Source organism: Lynx rufus, unplaced genomic scaffold, assembly GCF_022079265.1.
Source record: "Lynx rufus isolate CCGP_SWC_20201006 ecotype Redwood Valley unplaced genomic scaffold, mLynRuf1.p SCAF_14, whole genome shotgun sequence".
Lineage (NCBI taxonomy): Eukaryota > Metazoa > Chordata > Mammalia > Carnivora > Felidae > Lynx > Lynx rufus.
Genome location: NW_025814828.1, coordinates 60,227,851 through 60,252,537, shown reverse-complemented (window position 1 = coordinate 60,252,537; position 24,687 = coordinate 60,227,851). Strand labels below are relative to the sequence as shown.

The window sequence follows — 24,687 nt, the reverse complement described above, 5'->3', positions numbered from 1 at the left end:
CTCAGACTCTTATTCAAGTACTCTATGTTGTGGCACCAACCTACTTTTCCAGGATTATCTCCATACTTCTATACTTTATACAGTCTACTTTATTACTAGGTGTACTATTTGCTATGCTCCCAAAGTGTTTTGCACTTGCTTATTTCTGTATTTTTCTTTTTTTTTAATGTTTGTTTTTGAGAGAGAGAGAGAGAGAGAGAGAGAGAAAGGATGAGCAGGGGAGGGACAGAGAGAGAGAGAGAGGGACACACAGAATCAGAAGCAGGCTTCAGGCTCAGAGCTGTCAGCCCAGAACCTGCTGTGGGGTTCGAACTCACGAACCATGAGATTTTGACCTGAGCTGAAGTCAGACACTCAACTGACTGAGCCACCCAGGCACCTCTCTGTATTTTTCTTAATGACATTTCATTTGCCCACTATCCCTACCTCTAATTCCGACTAATGAAATCCATACTCATCCTTGAAAACCTTTCCTTCCAGAATTCGTTTTCTGATATATCCAATAAAGTATATTTCCCTCATCTGAACTCACAAAGTATATTAATACTTCTTGAGTAATCCTTATTATTTTCTTCCGTATTCTGTAATTTTTCTGTACTTTCCATCTTACCCACAAGACACAAGGGTCTTATAACTAAGGAAATCTTAATTATTTTTGCATTTGCCTCCATATCTAGCATATGCCTTTCACAGAAGAGATGTACAATAAATTAATGAATACTTAGGGGCTCATTTCCTAATCTCTGAGTTTGGTATTAGCAAAATTTATAATCTGGGTTGATATTCAGATGGTTTGTTCTACTACAACCATAGTGGCTACTTATTGCCTGTGTATATTCTCACTGGTTGGAGCCTGTGCTATACTCATTATCAATATTTTTTTCATTAGCATCCCTTTATAATAGTCTCCTTTGAAATATATCTTTTGGGGCCCTTACCTGAAACAAAATTCTTAGTATTTGGGCTAGATACAGTATTTGGGAGCTCTGAGTTGCCTAATGTGGTAGCTCCTGGGGAGGGGACATAGGCTCTGTGTGAAAGATTTATAATTTAGGCAACTAATCATGCCATTTATTAATATTTTGATTTTCTAGTGAAGAATATAAGCCATCACCTCATTTTGTTGAAATGTTGAATTGAAAACACTGCAATTAGAAGCACAATTGTAGATCTCTGTATTTTACATACCATAATTTCCATCTGTAAGTTATAATAATGGAGATGGCAAGCAGAGCAGTACATCTTTGCTGTCTTTGGCTGACTCTGATTTCAGATTTTTTGGCTATTTCCTCTTATTTTACTTTACTTGATAAAAATAGTCTTCTTTATAATTTGATTTTTCTGATTTTATCTCATCATGTTGAAATGGAGGTTATTAGAAAGGAGCAAGGATGTTGGTGTTGACCAGGGAAAGTATAACAATATAAAGTCAATGGGGCATTGAAAAGGAACCAAATAAGGTACCCAAGAAAGTGACAACAAAAGGAGGTCAGCATGAAAATATGATCTAATTAGGAAGTCAGAAACAAAGAGGGAATCTGGGGAAATCCCCAGTTCTGTTGATTTTAGAAAGAGGCAAGCAGGCAGGAAAATTTTTGGCAGACTTGTCAACTCTGTGCCATCCTCCCCATCTCCTTTGTTTGGACTTTGATGCTCAAGATGTTTTACCAATCACTGCCACTGTCTGCTTCTAGTTTCTTCTTACTGCTGTACATTTGCATTGGCTGCTGTCATTTGAAATGACTGCCAGGACTAGATGCGCTGATATTTTTCACGCTGTGTGTTCATGGAGGCATTCTAGCTACAAACCAAAGGAGGCCCCAATTTAGATTACTTGGAATGAGTACTGTAAAATTATGCAGTTTATGAATCTGCTGTTGGTATTTCAGAGTTGATGACACTGTATCCCTTGAGTACCAAACTCACAGAAATCCCATGGAATGATCTCTCTCTTTCTCAGTACAATCTCTCTAGAGTCAGTATGAGATGTGAGACTAATCAAACAGGGGCCTTAGCAAATATATTTTAAAAATAAACAGCCTAGAAAGATAATGCAGTTCTCTTATGGCACAGAATAGCATGCTTATACTTAGCTGCTTAGCAGAGAACTGAATCAATAAAAAAAGTTATTTCAGTTTGCTTTTTTACTCTTAATGCTTTGAGAGTTCAAGAAAGAACAGTGAAGGTTTCTCTTTTCCTTAAGAGGTAGAAGGGGTCTCTGATAGCATGATAGGACTTTCTCATTTTACAGATAAAGACTGAGGATAGATGGAATGGCTGCTTCATAGTTACAGATTAGTATTGCTCCTAGTATTCTGCTTTGCAGCATTACCTTAAAAATTAATATGAATATACAAATAGAGATTTTACTTTTCTTTCCTCCAGTCTTTCACTCTTTTTGTAGACCATCTCCAATATCTTTATATCCATCAAAATTCACCCAAATGCAAAAAAGATGAACATAACTTATATTCTTGTCTTCCTCCATAAATTTCATCATTACCACAAGCTTTCCCGACAACTCTGTACTGGGCTCCACTTCCTTTTACTGGTTTGTTGGAGTATTGTGGTTTGAAAGAACTACCACTTTCCATTCTGAAGACATATTTTCCAGTCCAAATACAAAATATTTTTTGAATTTCAGGCTATTCAAGTCAAATCTTATTAATCTAAATTAAGTAGAATTTACATATTTACTATTAATTTTCCTTTTTCCATTTACTTCTCCATATAGCTCCATAGCCCATCAAGAGGACTTTTAAAACTAAAACACCTAATTTCTTCTTCTTCCAAAAAAGACATAAATTAAAAATATAGAAATTTCCTTAAAGGAGGTGGATAGCTCAGCTTGGATAATTTTGAAAGGAACTATTACTTCCTCAGCCATAGGGTATAAACAGAGAAAACAGACAACTTTCTAGTACTATTTGAGTGAGGAAGGCTATTTGGCTTCTTTTTTTGTTTTTCTTCCACTGAGATCAATTTTCATAATCTGGTTTTATTACTAATTAAAAATACATGAAAAAGGGGTTCAAATGCTTTCAGACTTTTGAGGATATTAGATTATCTGTTCTTCTCCTCTCTTTATTAACATGGAGAATGGAGAATGGATTGTACTAAAGAGCCAAAATAGCCTCTAGAAAGGAGCACTGTTTCAGTTTCCCTAACCTGTGAATAGCCAATGTGACATCCCTAGGGCCAATTACTTTTAGTAATTTAATTTCATTTATGGTTTTAAGCCACATTCCACCCAAACCACATGCACATAAAATAACAATTAAAATATTTAATATGAAACACAGCTGAGTCCTTGTTTCTGAAAATTCTTGCAAAGTCTATAGTTATTTGAAGACACTTTTACCAAGTTGAAACTTGTGATCACATAGACATAGAAGCCTGTTGAGACTTTTTCACACATGAACTGAGATCAACTGTTAAAAAAATATTCATAGGGAAGGTTTTTCAGAGGGTGGTATTTGGCTAAGAACATTCTCATTTTATAATATCATGTAGGCTAGAATTGATTTTACCTTGATTCCTTGGAATTCGCTTTCTGCGGTCTCGGAATGCTGCACCTGATTGTAGGGCTTCTAGAAGATTATCCATTACTCCAGTCTCATCACCCTCTGGAGGGGAAAGGAGAAATCAGAATTAATCTTGGGGCAATTAAAGTTAAACAACAGGAAAATAAAGGGAAAAACTCCTGTCAGATTTACATAATATCCTTAAATTAAAGACATATATCTGTTTAAGCATAATGGATCCTGTCAGTTTCTGGCACCATAGACTACTTTGCTTATTATGCACCATTAAGCAAAATTCATGCCAATCCCACTGTTCTTTCAACTTAAGGACCTTGTCTTGTGTATTATTGATGACACACTCCGTATGCAAATAAACAGTAGCTGATCAGCTACTGCTGCCTTTCTGTTAAGATTCTTTTAAGACATTTCTAAGCAAGAAACCATGGACCTGGCTTAATGCAATCAATGTGCAGGGTGTGATTTGATGAAGCGGAGCTACACAAGGTTAAATACTGATTGTATTAATACTTTCAGCATTCAACTGTCATCTGCTATTATCTCAAAAGACACTATTTTCAAAACACATTTGCATTCAATTTCTACCTAATCCATATCCTTTACCCGTTTCAAAATGCTGACATTGTACAAAGAAAAGGTGACCAAATCATTTGAAAGCCTGCAGTTTACATTTGAGAGACGTTAGCCAGAGTCTTATCATCCCTTTTAGAATGCTATTGTGTTTCTAATTTTTTCCTATGGGAAAGAACTGTTACGATTCCATGAGCTGGGTATTCAAAAGATGTACATGGGAATTCCTAATGGAAATGCACTTAAAACATTTTACCCTACTCTTATCTTTGACAATTCTGGCTGTCAAAACCCCTTTTAAGATTTATGAGAGCATTTGCCTCAAGGTGTTTATTGCCAGGAACTCTTCTACACTGTGGACAATCCACAGTGAGCTGAGGCCCATCTTCCCATCGGGCCTAGCTGATGATACAAAGGATCCTAAATAACTGGTTAATTTGAGTGGTAGCTAAATGTGTGGGTCTGGCATAGAGGACATTTGTAGGCAGAAGAGTTAAGAGAAGAAGGCAGGAGTGAGGGGAAAAAAACTGTTGCTGATGCTATTCTAAAGTTAAATGTAAATCCTACTTTGTTTAAAGAATGACTATAGGGTATCAGATCACAGAAAAAAAAATTCTCTTATAGGGCAAGAACAAGCTAAAACCTTTTTTGATTAGGCCCTTTATTTGACTTGAGATTTCTTCGATGTTACATCAATCATTTCTTCTTTTAAAGTGAATTCACTAGGACATAATATTAAATAGAAAACAAAGGGAAACATAGAGGTTCTCGGGTCTAATGTTTGGTAAAAACAGACAAAATAAAAGGAAAATAGAACCCCAATGATTAAGCATGGGAAGGGGATTATGCACATTTAGGAATATTAAACCTGCAGACACATCCAAACTGTCACCTGCTCTCTATAACAGAAAGAAAAGAGGAGCTGGAAGTAGTTTGGCATGGCTAGAATGTACCTGGGAGAATTACATTTTATGCAGTAAGCATTGTACATTTGTTGTATCTTTTAAATTTTTTAAAATGTTTGTGTTTATTTTTGAAGTAGATAGAGAGAGAGAGCGTGAGCACATGAGTGGAGGAAGAGAGAGAGAGAGAGAGAGAGACACACAGAATTCGAAGCAGGCTCCAGGTTCTAAGTGGTCAGCACAGAGCTGACACGGGGCTCCAACTCACGAGCTGTGAGATCATGACCTGAGCCGAAGTTGGACGCTTAACAGACTGAGCCACCCAGGCGCCCCTACATTTGTTGTATCTTTTAATCCAACTACACATTGAAATAGGTTTTATTTCTGTTTTTCAGCTGGGGATACTGAAACCTAGAGTTAAAGCGTCTTGTTCCAGATCACACAGCTGGCATGTGGAGGAGCCTACGTATGAACCCAAGTCAGTCTGACACCAAGACCAGCCCTCTTTGTATGCAGTTAGCAGAAGACAAAATGGAGTAGGCATATGGTGACCAGATGGTAAAAGATCATAATTCTATGATATGGGCTTGAGTACTATCCTGTAAGTCAATACTCTCCAATAGAGATATATAATGCAGGCCAAAAATGTGAGCTGCATAATTTTAAACTTTCTAGTAGCCATATTTAAAACATTAAAAACAGATGAAATTAATTTTGATATGTTAAATAAATGTTTAACTCAATATATATATAATCATTTGTTTTTTACATTCTTTTTATCAGATTAAGTCTCAGAAATTGAGTGTGTTTTTATTTTGGCACATTTAACTTCAGATTAGCTACATTTCAAGTGCTTATTACTTTTATGTAGCTAGTGGCTGCTATATTGGGAAACATAAGCAATAGGAAGTGACTTGATCAGACTTACATTTTAGAAAGACTTATCAGACAGCACTGTGGAAGATGACTTAGCAGTTGGCATTAATAGAAAGAAGGGAAATGGCTAGGAGTATAGTATAAATGGACTGAGCTAAAGTGATAGGAGAGTGAATGGAGAGGGTGGATACTTTGAAGGTATTAATATAGTTAATAAGACCTGGCTGAGAAATAAACAGGTTTGAGAAAATATGATTATTTTTTGAAGAATATTTAGGTAGAGATATCCAGTAAGCAGTTGAAAATATGAGGCTGAAACCTGGGAGTGAAGTCTGGGCTGAAGCTAAAGATTTGAATACTGTTGGAAGATGCATGAGATCACCCTGAGATACTATATGAAAAGAGAAGAGAGCATACGATGCAATTCCTGAGAACCCCAATTTTTATAAAGCAGTCAGGAGAAGTAGAATTTCAGAGAAGACAAAAAAGGAATTTCTAGAGATATAGAAGTACAACCAGAAGAGAACCATAGTATAACTGAATTTCACGTATTCTTATAAAAATAATCATTATAAATACTATGTAGAAAAATAAATACATGTATAAAAGTGAAAAAAGCAGACTACAAAACAGTATGTATATGTGATTTTACATAAATAATGTGCAAACATTAAAAAAATTATAACAATGATAAGGAGGCCATTTCATAAGAATTCTTCAATGTGATTATATTGTATATATACTAAAAAGATGGAACAAATATGATATAAAGAGGAATTAAAAATAAATCCCTTTACTTAATTAATGGTTGCCATCTGACAACACCTGTCAAAATACTATGCTAGATTACCATTTCTAAGCTTTTCTTTTTTTTTTTTCATTATTGTTTCTCTCCTCCCCCTGAGGAGCCTTTTTAGATATTTTTTTCCTCATCCCTCCAACATTTAAATTTAATACAACAGATGTACAGCATATATGTTTATATAGTGTAACCCTTTGGGGGCCCACAAACAATTGTAATATCTAAGCTTTTTCTCTGCCCACCTCCCCAAGAACCAATATTTATCCACTTGGAGGTGATATACTATCTCTGCTGAGAAGGCATGTGCTAAGTGGTTCTTAAAAAAAAAAAAAGAAAAGAAAAGAAAAGAAAAAAGAAGGCCAGGTCTCTGTAAATATCATTGATATATTAAAATAAATAAATGTAGGTTTCAGTCTACTATTACTTTTTCATTTGCTCCATTACTTTTCATAGAGTTGAGAGATTTTCCTGAAAAACCTAACCTGAAGGAATGAAGGGTTTATAAATATATCATAGAACTGATTTACATTTCAGTTACTCTTCCTAAAACAAAATGGAAGCTAACATGATCATCTGAAAGACATTATCCTTCATTTTAAATGAATTTCAGTGAAATTTGGCATGTGATTGAGTTGTGTGAAGTTGATAATTCACTTAGAATTTCCAAGTTCATAGAACCATTAATTCTTACTTAGATGTGATTTGTAATGAGTAGCTGTTTTTATTTTCTATTTCTTGGTCTATGAGGTCAAACTCAGGAAAAAAAGTGTCTTTTTTTTCCATTGGAAAGGAAAATAGTTTTATTGAATTGCATAGAAAACTGTGTTTTCTTACATCTTTCAATACTTATTTACTGAGTGAACGAATATCAAGGAAAAAATTGGTAATGCTTTTTGGCCACTAAAATGGTAATATATGGGCACGTCTGGAAAGTAACAATTCAGAGGCAAGTTTCTGACATTTGATCCTGAAATTAGATCACAGACAGTATTAAGGAGCTAGCTAGGCAGGTTACATGCAGTCCAGTGGGGCTCTATGTGAGCTACATATCTTTGGGTAAAATGAAAGGCATGCACTGTACCTTCTATTTCATGTTTCCAACAGTGTTGGTCATGCAGTGGATACAGAATGCCTGCTGACCTCAAATTTTCATCATCAACATTTACCTGTGTTGTGTTGACTTAATTTCCCCAAGAAGAGTTTGGAGATGCCATAGATTAATATTAGCCCTAGGTAAACTAAGTTATCTCTGGTACGTCTTTGTGCAAGACTATTCCCCAGAGGCTAGCACAAACTTATTTAGAGGCAATTCTCTGTGGGCTTCTCACATTTCTGTGCATTTTATGAGCACAAGCATTGATGACCTTTTTTTTTTTTTTTAAAATTTTTTTTTTCAACGTTTATTTTTTTTTGGGACAGAGAGAGACAGAGCATGAACGGGGGAGGGGCAGAGAGAGAGGGAGACACAGAATCGGAAACAGGCTCCAGGCTCCGAGCCATCAGCCCAGAGCCCGACGTGGGGCTCAAACTCACGGACCGCGAGATCGTGACCTGGCTGAAGTCGGACGCTCAACCGACTGCGCCACCCAGGCGCCCCTGATGACCTTTCTTCTGGACTATCTTTTTATAGTGAACAGCCTTGAAAGACATAGTGTCTCTCTTCAGAGCAGAGGGTAGGTCTGTTTGTTTTGAGGACAGATTATATTTCCCTCTAGGGTAAATGTCAGGCAGTTTGCTTTCATTTTATTATAAAGGATTTGGGTTCCCTAAAACCAGGTTCCTCAGAAGTAACATAAACCCATTGTGTGCATAGCATCCACCTGAGCTCACCTTGGCATCACCATGGGGGAGTTGGAAGGCAAGAGAAAGCAATATGAACATGAAGCTCACACTGCTGGCTGTACCATGAATGACAGAATTCTTTGTCTCTGACCCAGGAGCCTAGTTTCTTATGTAAGCATTCCTGAAACTATGGCAGCCTGACTTGTTAGCATACAAGTAGGGTAAAATCTCTGCCCCTTCAAAGTTTTTCAAAGTGCTCTGAGGGGCACCTGGGTGACTCAGTCACTTACGCGGGTTAAGCATCATGCTTTGGCTAAGGTCATGATCTCCTGGTTAATGAGTCCAAGCCCCATGTCAGGCTCTGTGCCAACAGCTCTGAGTCTGGAGCCTGCTTGGAATTCTGTGTACCCCTTTCTTTCTGTCCCTCTCTCACTCACACTCTGTCTCTCTGTCTCTGTCTCTCAAAAATAAACATTAAAAAAAGAAAATGCTCTGAAATCCCCTTTCTTTTTATCAACCATTTTAAATTCCAATATCCCTTATTTTTCTAAGAACCTAACACTTAGTGCCTTGGACATTCCCATTGCCTAAGACCCAACTCCAGTTCATACTCCTCAAAAATGACTAAACTAAAGCCAACACTATAAAAATAAGTTCCTAAGATCCTAACATCATGGGCATATGGCTTTAATTCACTATTATAGCCTCCTTGAATTCTCAATTGTATAATTAAGGCTTTCTGGAAAAGCTGAGCTGCTCAAAAGTTGAAGAAGTTATCAAAAACAAATCAGTATAAAATGACCCAAAAGAAACAAAAGACTTCTTACTGAGGGTAGGACCCTGCCATGTGAGCCAATACTTACAGAGACTATGTAATTTAAAAACTTTTTTTAATGTTTTTATTTTTATTTTTGAGAAAGAATGAGAGAGAGTGAGCGAGCATGAGTAGGGGAGGGGCAGAGAGAGGGAGACACAGAATCCAAAGCAGGCTCCAGGCTCTGAGCTGTCACCACAGAGCCTGACACGGGGCTTGAACCCATGAGCTGTGAGATCATGACATGAGCTGAAGTCGGACGCTCAACCGACTGAGCCACCCAGGCACCCCAAGACTATATAATTTTTTAAAATAAAACTATGGTCTCTGTGGGCCTAGAAGAGTTGGGGAAGACTCATGGAAGAATGAGGGCTTAAGTTAAGCCTCTGAAAACATTACATTAAAAAAAGGTTGAAGAATGACTGGTTTGAAGACACTAAAATCTAGATGTATTAACTCCTAGCACACATACATGTGCTCACTTGCTTGCTCTGTGTGTGTGTGTGTGTGTGTGTGTGTGTGTGTGTGTAAGTTTACAAACATTGTAATGCATAGATCTTAAGTATACACTTTGAGGAATTCTAACAAGTACCTACACCCTGATGAATTCTAACAAGTACCTATACCCGTGTAAGTACTACCACAAGCAAGATATTGAAACTTTCCATTACCCCGAGAAAATTCCCTCTTGCCTCCACCACTAAGAGGCAATATTTACTCTGATTTTTATCATCATATATTGGCTTCACCTGTTCATATCATATAATTTTTAAGAGGGTAAAATGTGTCAAGGTTGTTTTGAATAAGCATAGCTACCTGAAGTCAAACACGCATGGTCTGCATGATAAACCACAGGGAGAACAACACAGTTGAAAGGTATGGGAGTTATAGTTGCATAGGTAAGATCAGAGTAAAGTTCTAGAGGGCTTTGGATATCAAACTAAGAAATCTGAATGTGCTTCAAGGGACTCTAAAAAGCTAGCAAGATAGTGACACGATAAAGTAACATTTAAGGTCAGCCTCATAGTCGTACACAAAATGGACCAGAGTAGGAGAGAAATCAGTTATACAAAGAATGCAATTTAACTTGTAGTGACAAATATTATTCTATGCATATAATCCTGGGAAAAATTTTGGTATTATTAGTGAAGGACTAAATAGAAAAATAAAATTGGTTTTGTTAGCAAGGTCATGAGCAGTAGTAAATGGAAGTTGCCAGTAAGAAGGCAGTGATAAGCAGAGTACAAGAAAAATCAATGTTAGATTCAATCTTTTTCACACTATCTGTTATGGTCCAGGTTAAGACCACAAGATGCAAGATGCAAGATGGGTTTGTAGATGGTACAAAAGTATAAGACTTCTCACCTAAGAAAAAAGAAAGAAACAAAATTCCTTCTCTGGGATCTAAAGAAAAAAAAATGAAGGCCCAAGGCTAAAAAACATCTCTTATAATTCAACAAAATAAGAGGTAATAGACTTAATAATAAATGGCAAATACAGTATGGTGAAAATAACACAATGTGCTACAGGACCATGATATCTACATGTAAGAGTAATACTAATACCATACATAAGTTAGAAATAAAGTCAAATCATTTGGCAAGGCACTGTATCAACAGATATGATAAAACCTTGGCAACTTGTATTGAAGTCTACAAACATCTGGAAAGCCTATACCTGATGCGAGATTTTTGTTAGTTTGTAGTTTAATTGGAAGTGAGTGAAGAATGAAGAAAGTGGTGACTTGGAAAATCAACAGATGGTAACTAAGATAATAGTCTATGAAGTTATTTATGGCAATGAAAAGTATTTAAGAAAATCAAGATACTACTTCAAAGAGATTAAAAGAGGGCATACATAGAATGTATAAAGTTTTACAGAAAATAATGAAGGCAGATGTTCCTGGCGAAAAGAAGAAAACTTTTAAGAGGGAAAAAAGGACACAGGAGCTCAGAAGAAATTACCAGAAACCACAGGATTAGTTAGGAGCAGTGTAGTTATTACATTACATGGCACTTGAAACTTTGTAAAACAAACAGAAAAATGTTATGCTCCCAGGTTGAGGCCTAGCACAGTGGTACCTACCAAAAAGCAAAATTAATCTCAGAGCAACTAAAGTTAAAACTACAGGGAAAAATGTTGGTTAGAGAGTTCACTCATTCTGTTATCTCATCTCCTTGCCAGAACAGGTAATTAAGTTTCCTATAGCCAGGCAAATCATCAGATCATGGATAAACCTCATAGTGAATACTACTCTTCCTTAACAATTTTAAGGTTAATGTTTTAGGTACAATTTATCATGAAATAAATAATGTATTAGGGATCACAAGATAAATGGGCATTCTGCTCCCAAGTGATTAATGGTGAAGGATGAGGTGATTTCTCTGCAGGTATCTACATGGTAGGTGCTACCTAAGTTTATTAGGGTAACTGAACTGGTAAGTTAACTTTTCCTGATGTATGTGTACCTTAAAGAGAAGCTTGTTAACACAAATGAATTAATTTCTACTGGTGGAGTTTTAGTGAAGGAACTTTTTTGGCCAGGGGCACATTTTTGATGGCTTGTCTATGGTAAGATGGCTTGATAGTAAATGGAAGTTAAAAAAAAATGTTTATGCATATTAATTTTTTTCTAGTTACCTGTATGCTAAAAGATGAAGAAAATTACACATTCTATAAATAAACACCCAATAAACCTGAATGTTAGTGCTTACCAGAAAACCTCTATTGATGCCTCTGGTAAAATATCTCACATTCAATATTTTAAATAATTAATATTTCAAAGAAACCTTTGAAATACTGTGTGTATCTTATCAGAATCAATCATTTACTAAGGGCATGGAACACTTGTGAAGGGAAAACTACGCAAAAACAAATTTGGAAGAAGACTAAACTTAAGTCAATTCAAAACCATCCACCAAAGGAAATCTAAGTACTTTCTGAAAAGACAAAAGAAGGCCGGTTTTGGAAGTAGGACTATTAGTAATATCTGCGATTTATTGAGAGGTTTCCATATGTCAGGCCTGTTTTAAGGGATTTAAGTTGGATCTCCACACCAACTTATTTTCAGGTAAAGAAACTGAGGTATGTTTGTAAGTAACTCATTCAAGGTCACATAGGTGGGAGGTAAGAGAACCAGCATTAGAACCTAAATATGTTTGAGAGAAGGTGTGGGCAAACTATAGTCCTACTGGTCAAATCCAGTCTACCACCTGTTTTTGAACAGCCCACATGCTAAGAATGGTTTTCACCATTTTAAATGGATTTTTTTAAAAGAATATTTGTACTACATGAAAATTTCATAAAATTCAAATTTTAGTCCTTAACCTTTATTGGATGATAGCCACGATCATTCATTATGTACTGTCTATGGCTGCTTTTATGCTACAACAGCAGAGTTGAATAGTTGTGACAGAGACATTTTGGCCTGTGAGGCCTAAAATACTTATTATCTGGCCCTTTACAGAAAAGGTTGGCTCTAGAGTACACATAGTCAATATCAACATCATGCTGGTATAGATACCTGTGGAGCTCACAATTTGCCTCTGAGATGCTGAAGGACCTTGGCAACCTCTATATTAGTAACAAAAGTTCATCAGGGATAGAGGGTAGGAAGGAACACAGTCATTGTCAGCCTTCTTGAAACTGAGATGTCTCTACTTAGAGGGCCAAAGCCAAGAATCAGACAGGATAATGAAACAATTAATACATACATTTCTAGGTGGCATTACATTTAAGAGTCCTTAAAGTCTAGTTGCAAAACAACAGTTACAAAAAGTAGTTTTCTCAAAGGTCAGTGGAAGACCTGCTTTCCTAGTGTTGATTTCCTGTATAAAAACCAATCTCTGCCTGACATGGAGTAATTAGGCTTCTTTACAGAAGACCCAGCTCTTTATCTATGGACTTTAACTAGAGTGTCATATCAGAATACAATACTATATAATAAGCCTAACCATTTTATAAGAAATACAAACATAAGACTAGTGATGAAGAGGGAAATAAATAGTTTTAGCTTGCAGAACACCATCATGAGGTCAAATGTATACTTGTATTTTCCTTAGTGCCTAGCGCAGGTGCAAGGTAAGTGTGGAATGAAAGTGACTTTTCAAGAATGGCTCTCATGAGAGCCCAGTCAGGCATTTATAGCAAATGTTACACACCATGGCAATAATGGCAGCCCACCACCAAGTATAAAAGTTTTGTAAATGAGGGAGCAGGCACTCTTAATTGTTGATGCTGGGAGTATAGGAAACAAGTGGACAATTCCTCAGTTGCTATGCAACACTCAAATTGTGGTGTTCTTCCTGTACTTACTAGATTCTATAGAGGGTCAACTCTCCAGCCAGAAAGGCAGTAACAACCTCACTCCACTTTTTGCAGAGGAACTTAACTGTTGCTTATGAATTTTTAAAGCACAAGGAGTCTCACCTTGTATATTTGTGTATGTTTCTTTGGCCACGTGTTTTTGAGTGCCTGGAGAGTGCACATTGTTGCAAATTAATTTCTTCTTATTACAACTACCCTTTCCAAGTTGAGTAGCATATTATAACATTTTTTAACATGGTGATACATTTTTTGAGAGAGAGAGAGAGAGAGTGCATGTGAACAAGTAGGAGGAAAGGGGTAGAAGGAGAGAATCTTAAGCAGGCTCCATGCTTGGCACAGAGGTGGGGCTCTATCTCAGCTAAGATCATGACCTGATCCAAAATCAAGAGTCAGATGCTTAACTGACTGAACCACTTAGGAGCCCCTAACATGGTGATATTTCACACTTCAGCTTTTTTTAAAAAATCAAAAGCAGTTTGTAAAAAGGCACGTATAAACCAACTGCTTTACTGAAAAGTCTCAATTCAGTAAAAGTATACATATTAAATTGTTTTTTGTTTTTTCTACCACCGTTCGAAGACATGCCATGTCAAATATCCATTTCATGTCTCTTAATGACATTTGGCAAGATTCCATAATTTTCTGGTTTCAGTTTAAATATCAATCTGACATTTGCTGCAAGGGGTTTCCTTCCCCCATTGCTGGTTAGTCTTCTTAGACCCAAGTACCTGAAGGGGAGAACGGGTGGTATAATCAGCTCCCCCACTCACTCCCTACCATACCTTACTCTCATGGAGTAATTAGATCCACTAATGGGGTGGAGCAAGGAGGCAGGGAAAGGAAAAGAAGGAACTTCTGTTATTTAACTGGCTACTGATATAATCCTCTTGATGAACATGTTAAATGGCTTATAAGAAACAAAGGTGAGGGGTTAGTGTAAAAATGTACGCATAAGTAAAAAGCAATAGGAAACAGCCTTCAGCACCTCATCAAGAACTGAAACACCATTCAAGATATGATCATAGCTCTAACCCTCTAGCCAAAACAATAGCCCTAGTCATCTGATGTTATTACTCTATTACCTTGATGTCCATTCATTCATACTTACCATGTGCACCTACTCTTATTATTTGTTTTTATTTTCTTTTTTGCCATTTTTGAACTAATTCTCTTTCTTTGTGTCTTTGAGTGTAAATTCCCCAAGAAAATCAAATTGATTCAACCAGTACAGAGTAGACTTTTGGGAGGAGTGTTTATGACAGGCTATCTCTTATGAAATAGACCAGCCTATAGATGGTTGTCGTTGGGTAAAAAATAAATCTCTGGCCCAATTTGAAAGCAGAGGAGGATCATATAGCACAAAACATAGTCAGTAATGCTTAAGAGGCTGCCTATTGCTGCTTGTCTCATAAAAGGAGCTGAAGATATATACTTCTGAGATGCATTATCATAACTCAATAGTGTAATTTACATTGATGTTTCAAAACGGGAGAGGGAAGGATTTACCTTTAAGCCTTGATCTAAATCCATCAATAATTTCTAAAGAGGAGTTCAATAATCTGCTCTAGGAGAGAGTCAGTCTGACTCTGAGCATGGCTGGGTACTTTCTCAGTCAACTAGAATAGCTTGTCCACCCTGTAATCTCACTGCTGTCTCCTGATGGAACTGAAACAAGTTGCTGAAAGATAATGATTTAGAAAGTAGACCACAGTGTCGCTGGACAGTGTCCTTTCTTCTTTGGATGGTGAGAAGTGATCAGTTTCAAGGCTTTTAGTTGCTTTCTATGATGTAGATGCCTTAATTCGAATCCCTATTATTAATTCGTATTCCCATTACAGGTGCAAATTATCAGCTACTCCAGAATAATATTATTTACAAAATTTCCCATCACCTCAGACAACATGTCTAAAACTGATTTAATCACCCACAGATTTCCCCACCCAACCACACTCCTAATGACTTATCATCCCAATTTTCTCATTTCTTATTATTCCCCAGGCTTGGAACCTTCATCTCCAAATTCAGTGACTAAGCTGTGCCACTTCTTCACAGGCTATATCTCATAGAATCAGAGTTTCTTCTCCCAGTCTAACATTCATCCCTTAACCTGGACTACTGATACATGAATCAACTTGGTGAATTCTCTGTTTCTATTTTCTCCTATTACTAAACTAGAACTCTAATCACACTATCTTCTTTTCCAAGATTCAATGTCCATCAGATCCAATCCAAACTCTAATGGTCTTATTATTTCCAGATTTTTTCTTTGGCTCCTCCAACCACACAGCCAGGCTACATCTCTTTATAATTCTGTACTTGTCCTGAATGTTCACACCTGTATGTCTTCACTCATCTACCCAATTTAAGAAATAAAGATTAATGTAAATTCTAAAGAAAAAAGCAACAACAAAAAAGACAGATGTTTTATACCTTCAAGTTTAAATGGATAGAGCTTTTAGATAGATTATTATATGAATATTCTTTAGCTCACCAGATCTATTCAAGGATTTAAATTCCCAGAGTGAGTGCTATAGAAACACTATAGACCTAAATTCAGGTAATTTAGACAATTTATACAAATACATGTTAAGAATATTCTGCTCTATTAAATAATTAAAATTTAGATAGACCTTAATTATATGCTTTACTAAATAAAAGGAAGTTGGTCTTCAATAGAAAAAATAATAATTTCAAAATAAATAAATAAATAAATAAATAAATAAATAAATAACTCCCTAAGGCAGATATTCATAGTAAATTTAACATACTTTCCACTACAACTTAATTGAATCCAACCTTTAAGTTAAAAAAGAAGACATATTAAAAGTAAATTGGTTATTGTATATTAAGTGGTATTGCCTTTTGGTGTTTCAAATAATCAAGGCAATAGTCATTAACCTCTTCCTTACTTTATAATGTTCATCTGAGAAAAAGCAGCCCTTCCAAGTTCAAATTTTCTAACATTGAAACCCACAGAGCTCCTAAAAACACAGGGCAATAAAGCATAGGGCGCTTCATTAGAGGAAGTCTATAATTACAGATTACTGAGTAAATAATATGGATGCCATTGAATTACATGAGAGTCCATCAGTTAGCAGAAAATGGTATAGAATTACAAAATTAGGCACCAATATCCCAGAGATATAACTATGTCAATTTCTGAACATTATGTGGTTCTTTTAAAATGAAGTCATTATGGATGATAACTATGCTTAAAAAACCTGCTACAAGCTGGTAAAACCAGATAAAATACTGGCACTTAAAGAATGGGCATTTCTGGGGCATCTGGGTGACTCAGTTGGTTAAGCATCTGACTCTTGATTTTGGCTCAGGTCATGATCTCAGAGTTCATGGGTCTGAGCCGGGCATTGGGTTCCATATTGACAGCGGCGGCTGCTTGGGATCCTCTCTCTCCCTCTATTTCTGCCCCTCCCGTACTCATTCTATCTCTCTTTCTCTCTCTCTCAAAATAAATAAATTTAAAAAAGATTCTCAAAAAAAAAAAAAACAACAGAATGTCATTCCTTGGAGCTTAGTTTCATAAATGCTTTATTTTAAGTTGATGTGTCTACTTGACCTCTGCATTTGAATTTTCTTTTTAAATTCAAAAATTCCCATGGGTTATATCATATGCTATTTTATGAAATAACTTGCCACTATCTAGCTATTGTTGTGTAATTCCTGTCTGTAAATACTGTTATATTTTTGTTGAAATGGATAGAGCTGTGGTCAGAGACATACTTGCCAATAGACAATTTCTTGCTTGGGTTTACGTAGAAAAGATTTACAATTTCACATTTGTTTCAAACATGTCTCTTGGGACAGGAGGCTCAAAGGAGAAAGCAGGTAGGACTTAGATGCAGTTAATCAGCACTGCTTCAATCATACCCTCAGCATATTCCTTATTTAGTTTTTAATATCTCTTTCAAGCTATCAACACATAACTGCTGGGCACGTACTCAGCAGATAGCACTGTGCAAACAAACAAACAAAAAACCAAAAACCAAAAAACAAAACTATAAGGCATCCTCCTCAGATGCACTGCCACAAACAAGTAAATTGTGTATTTCTTTCTCTTTGTACTCTAATTTAAAAATTATACTGATAAATTACCTGATATAAAGATATAATTAAGGGAAGAGCCACTGACTTTATTAAATAAAGGATATTAAAGCCTGTGTATTTTGCTTGTTCACTGAACAGAAATAATTTTTAATATTCATAATTATTTTTCCTCTTTTAGATAAGTAAAAATATATTCACAAAAAAAATATCTGTTACTTTTCAAAAATGGGATTAAAAAGTGGTATCTGCCAAAAGACGGGAGACTGAGGAGATTACTAAATACTCCTTGGCAAATATTTAGGACCAGGTGATATTTTGTTCTTTCTATGATATGTTCACCTAAATTCATCAGTAAGATCTGCATACTATCTGATTTCATTCAATTGTTTATTTCCTATTTATAACCTAGATCAACAGGGGAAAATTGCAATCCACAAAGAAATGATAAGGATCATTTTTTACTTAGTACTTCTGTGACAGCTGGTGATTATTAGTATAAGGGGAATTTGTCCCCATCCTTTAGAAGGAATACACTATTGATGCTTTTATGATGTATGGAATCCTGGGTCTTCAACAGGACTATGATTTCTATTTCAAGAAAAGGAAGAAAAAAAATATGATTTCTTTAAAGCGATTACCTATCTTGTGAGGCTTTCAAAATGTCATTATATTTGTTTTAGTAACTAAGCATTCACATTAGCACTATCTTCAACAAAGGAAAATTGAGAGAATTCTATTTACTGTTGAAATTTTTATATCACGTCTAGAGAAAGCTATATTAAGGTGTATAGAGTGAGGAAGAGGTCTCTTCTACCTCAAAGTCCAACCTGAAGGAATCAACATGTGCTGAATGTATTCATCATCCTCATTTAAGAGGTGATTAAGAGGTGATTAAGCAATCCTCATCAGGTTGCTCAGGAAACCTTGTCAACATCCAGCTCTAACCAAGATAGAACAATGTCTCTTAGCTGTATTAGAATGACCAGGACATATTTACTTGGAACAATAATAATGAAAATGATAGATTAACCAACCACACTGCATTTTCTCTGAAGAAATACTATGCAAACTTAAGGAATGCATCCACAGGAAACTCAGGCTGATTAGGTGACTTCATTTAGATCTGTTTCCCAGGGTGGCCCTCTATGAACAGGGAATGGGTTTTCCTATTTTAACTCTCCCTTTTTAAAAAAATATATATATATATATTTTTGAGAGAGAGGGAGAGGGAGAGGGAGAGGGAGGGAGGGAGGGAGGGAGAGAGAGAGAGAGAATATGAGTAGGGGAAGGGCAGAGAGAGAAGGAAACAGAGGATCCAAAGCAGGCTCTGCACTGACAGCAGAGAGCCTGATGTGGGGCTCAAACTAAGGAACGATGAGATCATGACCTGAGTTGAAGTTGGACATTTAACTGACTGAGCCATCCAGGTGCCCCTGAACTCTCCTTTTTAATGCCAAAACTCTGCTAGAAAATTCTCTTAAATGTCAAACTTAGTCTGTAAATGATCAACTAAGACAGACTATGAGTTTCATGCACAATAAAAAGTGGTGAAATAATAGGATATTATCTTTTTTGTTTTGAGAATTATACAATTTTTATTATATTGAACCATGTGAGGTTACCATTTTTTATAGGCAAAAGAATGGCCAAATAGCAACAATTTCATATGGTTCAAACTAATATTCAGGATATAATGAAGACACTTGAAGTATGACCAATTCTCTAAGAAATATTTCAAAATAGAAGAGGGGTAGCCAAAAGTGAAAGATTACACCATGCAAAAGGCTATAACAATGAAAATATGTATTTAAAAGTATTTTATAAAATGCATAACTTTAAGGGCACAGTCTAATAGTTCCTACATTCCATAACTCCATCCTCTATGTTCTAACTTTGTATGAGTCATCAATACAAGATCAAGCCAGGGTTCTGCACACAGTCGGCCCATCCTTTCTTTCGGCTGTTATCTTCATGGTAGAGATTTTTCACTGAGGTCAGTAATTTTTGCTTCTTTCCCTAAAGCTTAGAAATCATTGTGTAAGATCTCCTAGAACTCTGTCCCTTGCCCCCACTCAAGCACAGAGATACAAGGCAGCTTATCTTGTCATTTTAATGAAACATCTTTGAGGTATAATTTCACTGGGGAGACGTTTAGAAATCAAAGCTTAAGTAGGGCTTGTGAAAGTAAGTTATGCAGTACTGAGCAAAATACAGTCTCTAGAACTCATTTTTTTCCCTCAGCAAGCATTAATAAATGTCAAGCATTTATAGATTAGTCAATATACTTAGAGAATGCATGTTTGTTTTTCCAAAACCTTGATACAGTCAGTACCTCACAGAGAACTGAATAAGTAAATCTACTCATTATAGTATTTTTCAGAAGAAAATTCAGCAATATTTGCAAAAAAAAATAAAATTTATTTTTTCTATAGTGAGCACATGAAATAATGACAATTGTTTCAATATTACCTAGAATATCAATTTATCTTCCACATTTGTGCTCTTATTAATTATAGTTTTATTTTTGTGTATTATAACTTATCAGATAGGGAAACAAATCAACCAACTTAGTTCAATCAAGCATCTAAATATATTTTTCATGTTCTTTGTCATTTTATGAGTTTCTTAGAAGAGAATGCCACCATGACTTTTATAATGTCAGAGAATGCATATTTCCTTTTGATAAAAGAAGGAACTTTCACACTCAAAATTCAATTTTGTTTCCTAACATTTACAACATGACACAAACACATGGTAAATAAAATTATTTTAATAAATATTAGAGCCTACAAATTAAACAGTGAGGGAAGCTCTGAGCATGCTGTGAATATACTGAATACTAAAGAGTATCTGAAAGATAAAAATCATTTACTTTTTAAGAAAAACTAAATAATTTGTTTTTCATTAAAAAAGAGAAACATATGCCACAATAATGGTTAACCAAGATATATATATATATATATATATATATATATATCAACATATATATCTACATATATATATATATCATCTGCATATATCTATCATCTACATATATATCTGTATCTATATCTATCTATCTATCCACACACACACATACATACATACATACATATCAGAAAGGGCTGACAAAAAGACAAATGTGATTACATGGTGGAATATATTGTTTAGGAAGTCTTCTTTCTATTTTCTCAACAAGAATATAATTAAATTTAGGTTCAGCAATAAAACACTTTGGGGGCACCTGAATGGCTCAGTTGGTTAAGTGGCTGACTCTTGCTTTTGGCTCAGGTTATGATCTCATGAGTTCGTGGGTTCCAGCCCCCTGTCAGGCTCCTCACTGACAGTCTGGAGCCTGCTGGGGATTCTCTCTCTTTGACCCTCCCCCCACTTGCATGTACACGCTCTCTCTTTCTCTCTAAATAAACAAAAAAAGGAAATAAAACACTTTGCCTGAAGTAAAGGAATAAGACATGTAAAGTACTTTCAATAAAAACAAAAGAACCGTCATTGCATTCAAGAATAATGGAGCTTGTGAAGACTGTAAGCACAGTTGTTATTTTTCTGGACATCTCTCACTATATAAGGATTATTGGTGCTATTATACGTTCCTTCTCCTGGGACATTTAGAAACATGCTGTCTAACCATTTGTCTTACAGAGTTACATACAGGCATACCTTGGGGCAGGGAACTGGCCCAGATAATCTAGAGAGCACATGAGCACCAAATGATTTATGGAAACCAAATCACAGAAAACAGATGCAAAGGATTGATATTACTCTAAGTGAACTTAGCATCAAGTGCAAACTGACTCAGAAATAATGCTGCAGGATGAAATACCATGAGCCTTATTACACTGCTTACAGAGAACGTGGTATAAACTGTCTATAGGTATGATGCCTTAAGCCACTAGGGAATAAAAAGGAGAAACAGGAATCTCTTTGGCAAAATATGTGAGAAATTTAAAGCTTTTTGCTCAGAGTATGTGAAGTATTAATCAGAGAAAAACATTCAAATCTACTTGAAGACAGATGAGAACTATTTCTTAACATATCACAAGGGGGCCAAAGAAGATTGTTTTTGATGGAAGTTTTCATGGGAAAATCTCCCTTTTTTATTTACTACAGAGATCATGCTGAAATTGATGAGAAAAGGTAGATATTTTGAATAAATAAAAGAGGTCACTTGCAGGAAAATATATTTTTTGACACGGATTCTTGCTAAATGTTTTTCACGTTTATTCAAGTTAAAATGTTCATTTTGTTCCATGAACAAAGGGGTGCAGAGTTTGCTTCTTTCATTAACTGTATCACTTACTCAAAACATAGGAACAGGTTCATTTGTTACCTGAAGCATATATGAGAACATTCATTAAGTGTAAACAAAAGGCCTTAAAATATAACAAATAAAGAAAATTAAAGAACAAGTAATAATAAGGTATACTTGCTCTTCAATAGATGTGTTCTTAAACAGTTATAGAATTCATTGTCTATTTCCTCCCCAGGACCAAAGAATTCTATTCTAATATAACAGGGACATTACTACTTAAGAAATTCTTTGGCAGTTTGTTTTACAAACCACACACACACACACACACACACACACACACAAAACACAAATGATCATTCTTTAGTAAATCAGTTGCTTTACTTCATTTTGGTATGTTGTAGTATGAAAAACATGATGATATCAATCTATCAAAGCCATATTAGATAACACAAAGACTCCAAGTTCCCTGTAAACTTTCAATGCCAGGGATTTCCTCCCTCTTTGTCACTGAAAACTATTTGATTCTGATTAATCATGTCGCTAGCAGTAGTTTCAAAAATTATAGGAATGCAAAACTTGGAAGATAAGCCTCTCATTTTCACATGTATAATAATCTGTCGTGACTAAATTTAAATAATTGGAAACAGCTTTAAGCACTAGCAATATGGAGTAGTATAGTAGAAAGAACAGTTGGCTGAGGCAGGCTCTACTCCAGGCTCTCCTTTTTACCACTAAACTAGCTTTATGACCTTGAGCAAGTGATGTTCATGTCTCCAGTGGCATACTTGTAAAATAAGATGAATCTAGTCATTGGACTCGGGGATTCTTAAATGTTAGTGTGTATCAGAATCACCTGCACAGCTTGTCATAACATTGATTGCTGTCCCCATGCAATTTCTTATTCAGTATGTGTGGGTTGAGGCCAGAAAATCTGCATTTCTAACAAATCCCAGATTATGCTAAAGCTGCTGCTCTAGGGATTATACTTTGAGAACCACTTCCCTTGGAGAATGCCAAGAATCTGAAGTGCAGGAATCTGAATTCCCCCTCTGTGGTATGGTTCCTGAGGCAAGTGCCCAAGTGTCACAAGGTACCAAAAAAGAAATGCAGTGTTCTTTCAAATGAAGAAACTCAAACTGTATGATGGCAGTACATTAGCCTGCCAATTAGCAACGGGGATGGGAGCTATATTTAAAAGGCATCTTTGCTGATGAGCTCATCCAGTAAATCCATATCCACATTTACTTTTTAACATATTGAAGTTTTATTGATTTCATACATATTTCCATACCTATCAAAGCACACAAAACACTGATGAATACATAATGTCTACATAGATAAGAATTAAGGTCAAAGTTTGATACACTATTTCTTATCACTCCTCCTAGATAAACACTACTCTAATATCATTGGAAATGAAAACATGCTGATTGAAGCATCTATATGTCTGAGATGCTCCTAGAAAATTAGTAGTTATTAGCTATTGCTGAACGGCACATTCTGGCGTGACAAAAACATATACAGTAGGAGAAGTCTATTATAAAACATAGGGTTTTACATTTCCAAGAAGATTTTGAATCAACCAAATGTTCTTTAGAAATGGACTGAAAGGGAAAAGAGGCCCTCCTCTTGTGCCTAATTTAATTGTGAAAATACAAAGTAGAGGAAAATATAAGAAAACATAAAGGCACTGCTTAATTCCTTTCAAATAGAAACTGAATTGCTGAGATAGTTCTCACCACCTTATTTATATATCAGATTGCTCACAAGTCATGATGTCAGCCACTAGGGGCAATGTATCAGGAAGAGTGAGACACTGCAATAATCCCAAAGAAGGGGAGAGAAGTGTAGTAGAATGATGAAAAGGCATCATCAATTCAAAAAATCCAGACGGTTTTGTGAATAAATATCACATAAAAGCATTACATGGGAATCAGAAACTAGTTTCAGAAATTGCCTACAGGCCTAGAGAGATAGAGAGAGAGATGCTTGTGACAAAGGACTTACATTTTATGAACTGAAACTTGGTATTTCTTGAATACAAGAGATACAGAGAAGCTAACTTCCGCATAAAGGTTTCCTTTCCCTACCATATTTGTGAGACAAGTTCCTTATTCCCTGCCTTTAAAACAAGCAAACAAAACAAAAACCTGACTAAGGCCCCATTTTCCATTTAACTAATACACTGTTTTTCCTTAAGACATACTACTATCTGAGTAAATGTGATAACACCTCAAGAATACAGATTGTAGTTTTATTTGGGTACTTAAGGGTAAGGTCCTGTTAGTCCCTAGTTACTTTGTTCTTCAAGATACACATTATTCAGAAGAAGTGTTAACTACTAAAGTCCAGGGCAAGGGCACCTGGGCGCCTCAGTCAGTTACACATCTGACTTCGGCTCAGGTCCTGATCTCATGGCTTGGCTCATGAGTTCGAGCCCTATGTCGGGCTCAGTGCTGACAGTTCAGAACCTGGAACCTGATTCGGATTCTGTCTTCCTCTGTCTGCCCTTTGCCCGCTTGCATGCTCTCTCTTTCAAATATAAATAAACATTAAAAAAATTTGAAGTCCAAGGCAAACAATATATTCTCCTAAGGTTACAATGATCTATGGTTTCAAAAGGAAGAACCCAGATATTTCCTTATAAAGATGTTTTCTTTGTTCCTATGTGGTCTTAAAAGGAAAGAGGGGTTGAGGGAGGATAGGCCAGGAACTGTACTGTCAACTCTTCACTACCACCCCTTTTCTGCCTGCAAGGA

General features: G+C 35.9%; 1 protein-coding gene across 1 annotated transcript in view; it reads right to left on the bottom strand.

Moving 5' to 3' along the window:
- DIAPH2 (diaphanous related formin 2) overlaps nt 1-24,687 on the bottom strand; it is a 1,004,420-nt gene that overhangs the window by 179,666 nt on the left and 800,067 nt on the right. The window contains exon 26 of the mRNA XM_047076289.1: nt 3,531-3,626. Coding sequence (XP_046932245.1) covers nt 3,531-3,626 — 96 coding nt within the window. The remainder of the gene's footprint in view (nt 1-3,530; nt 3,627-24,687) is intronic.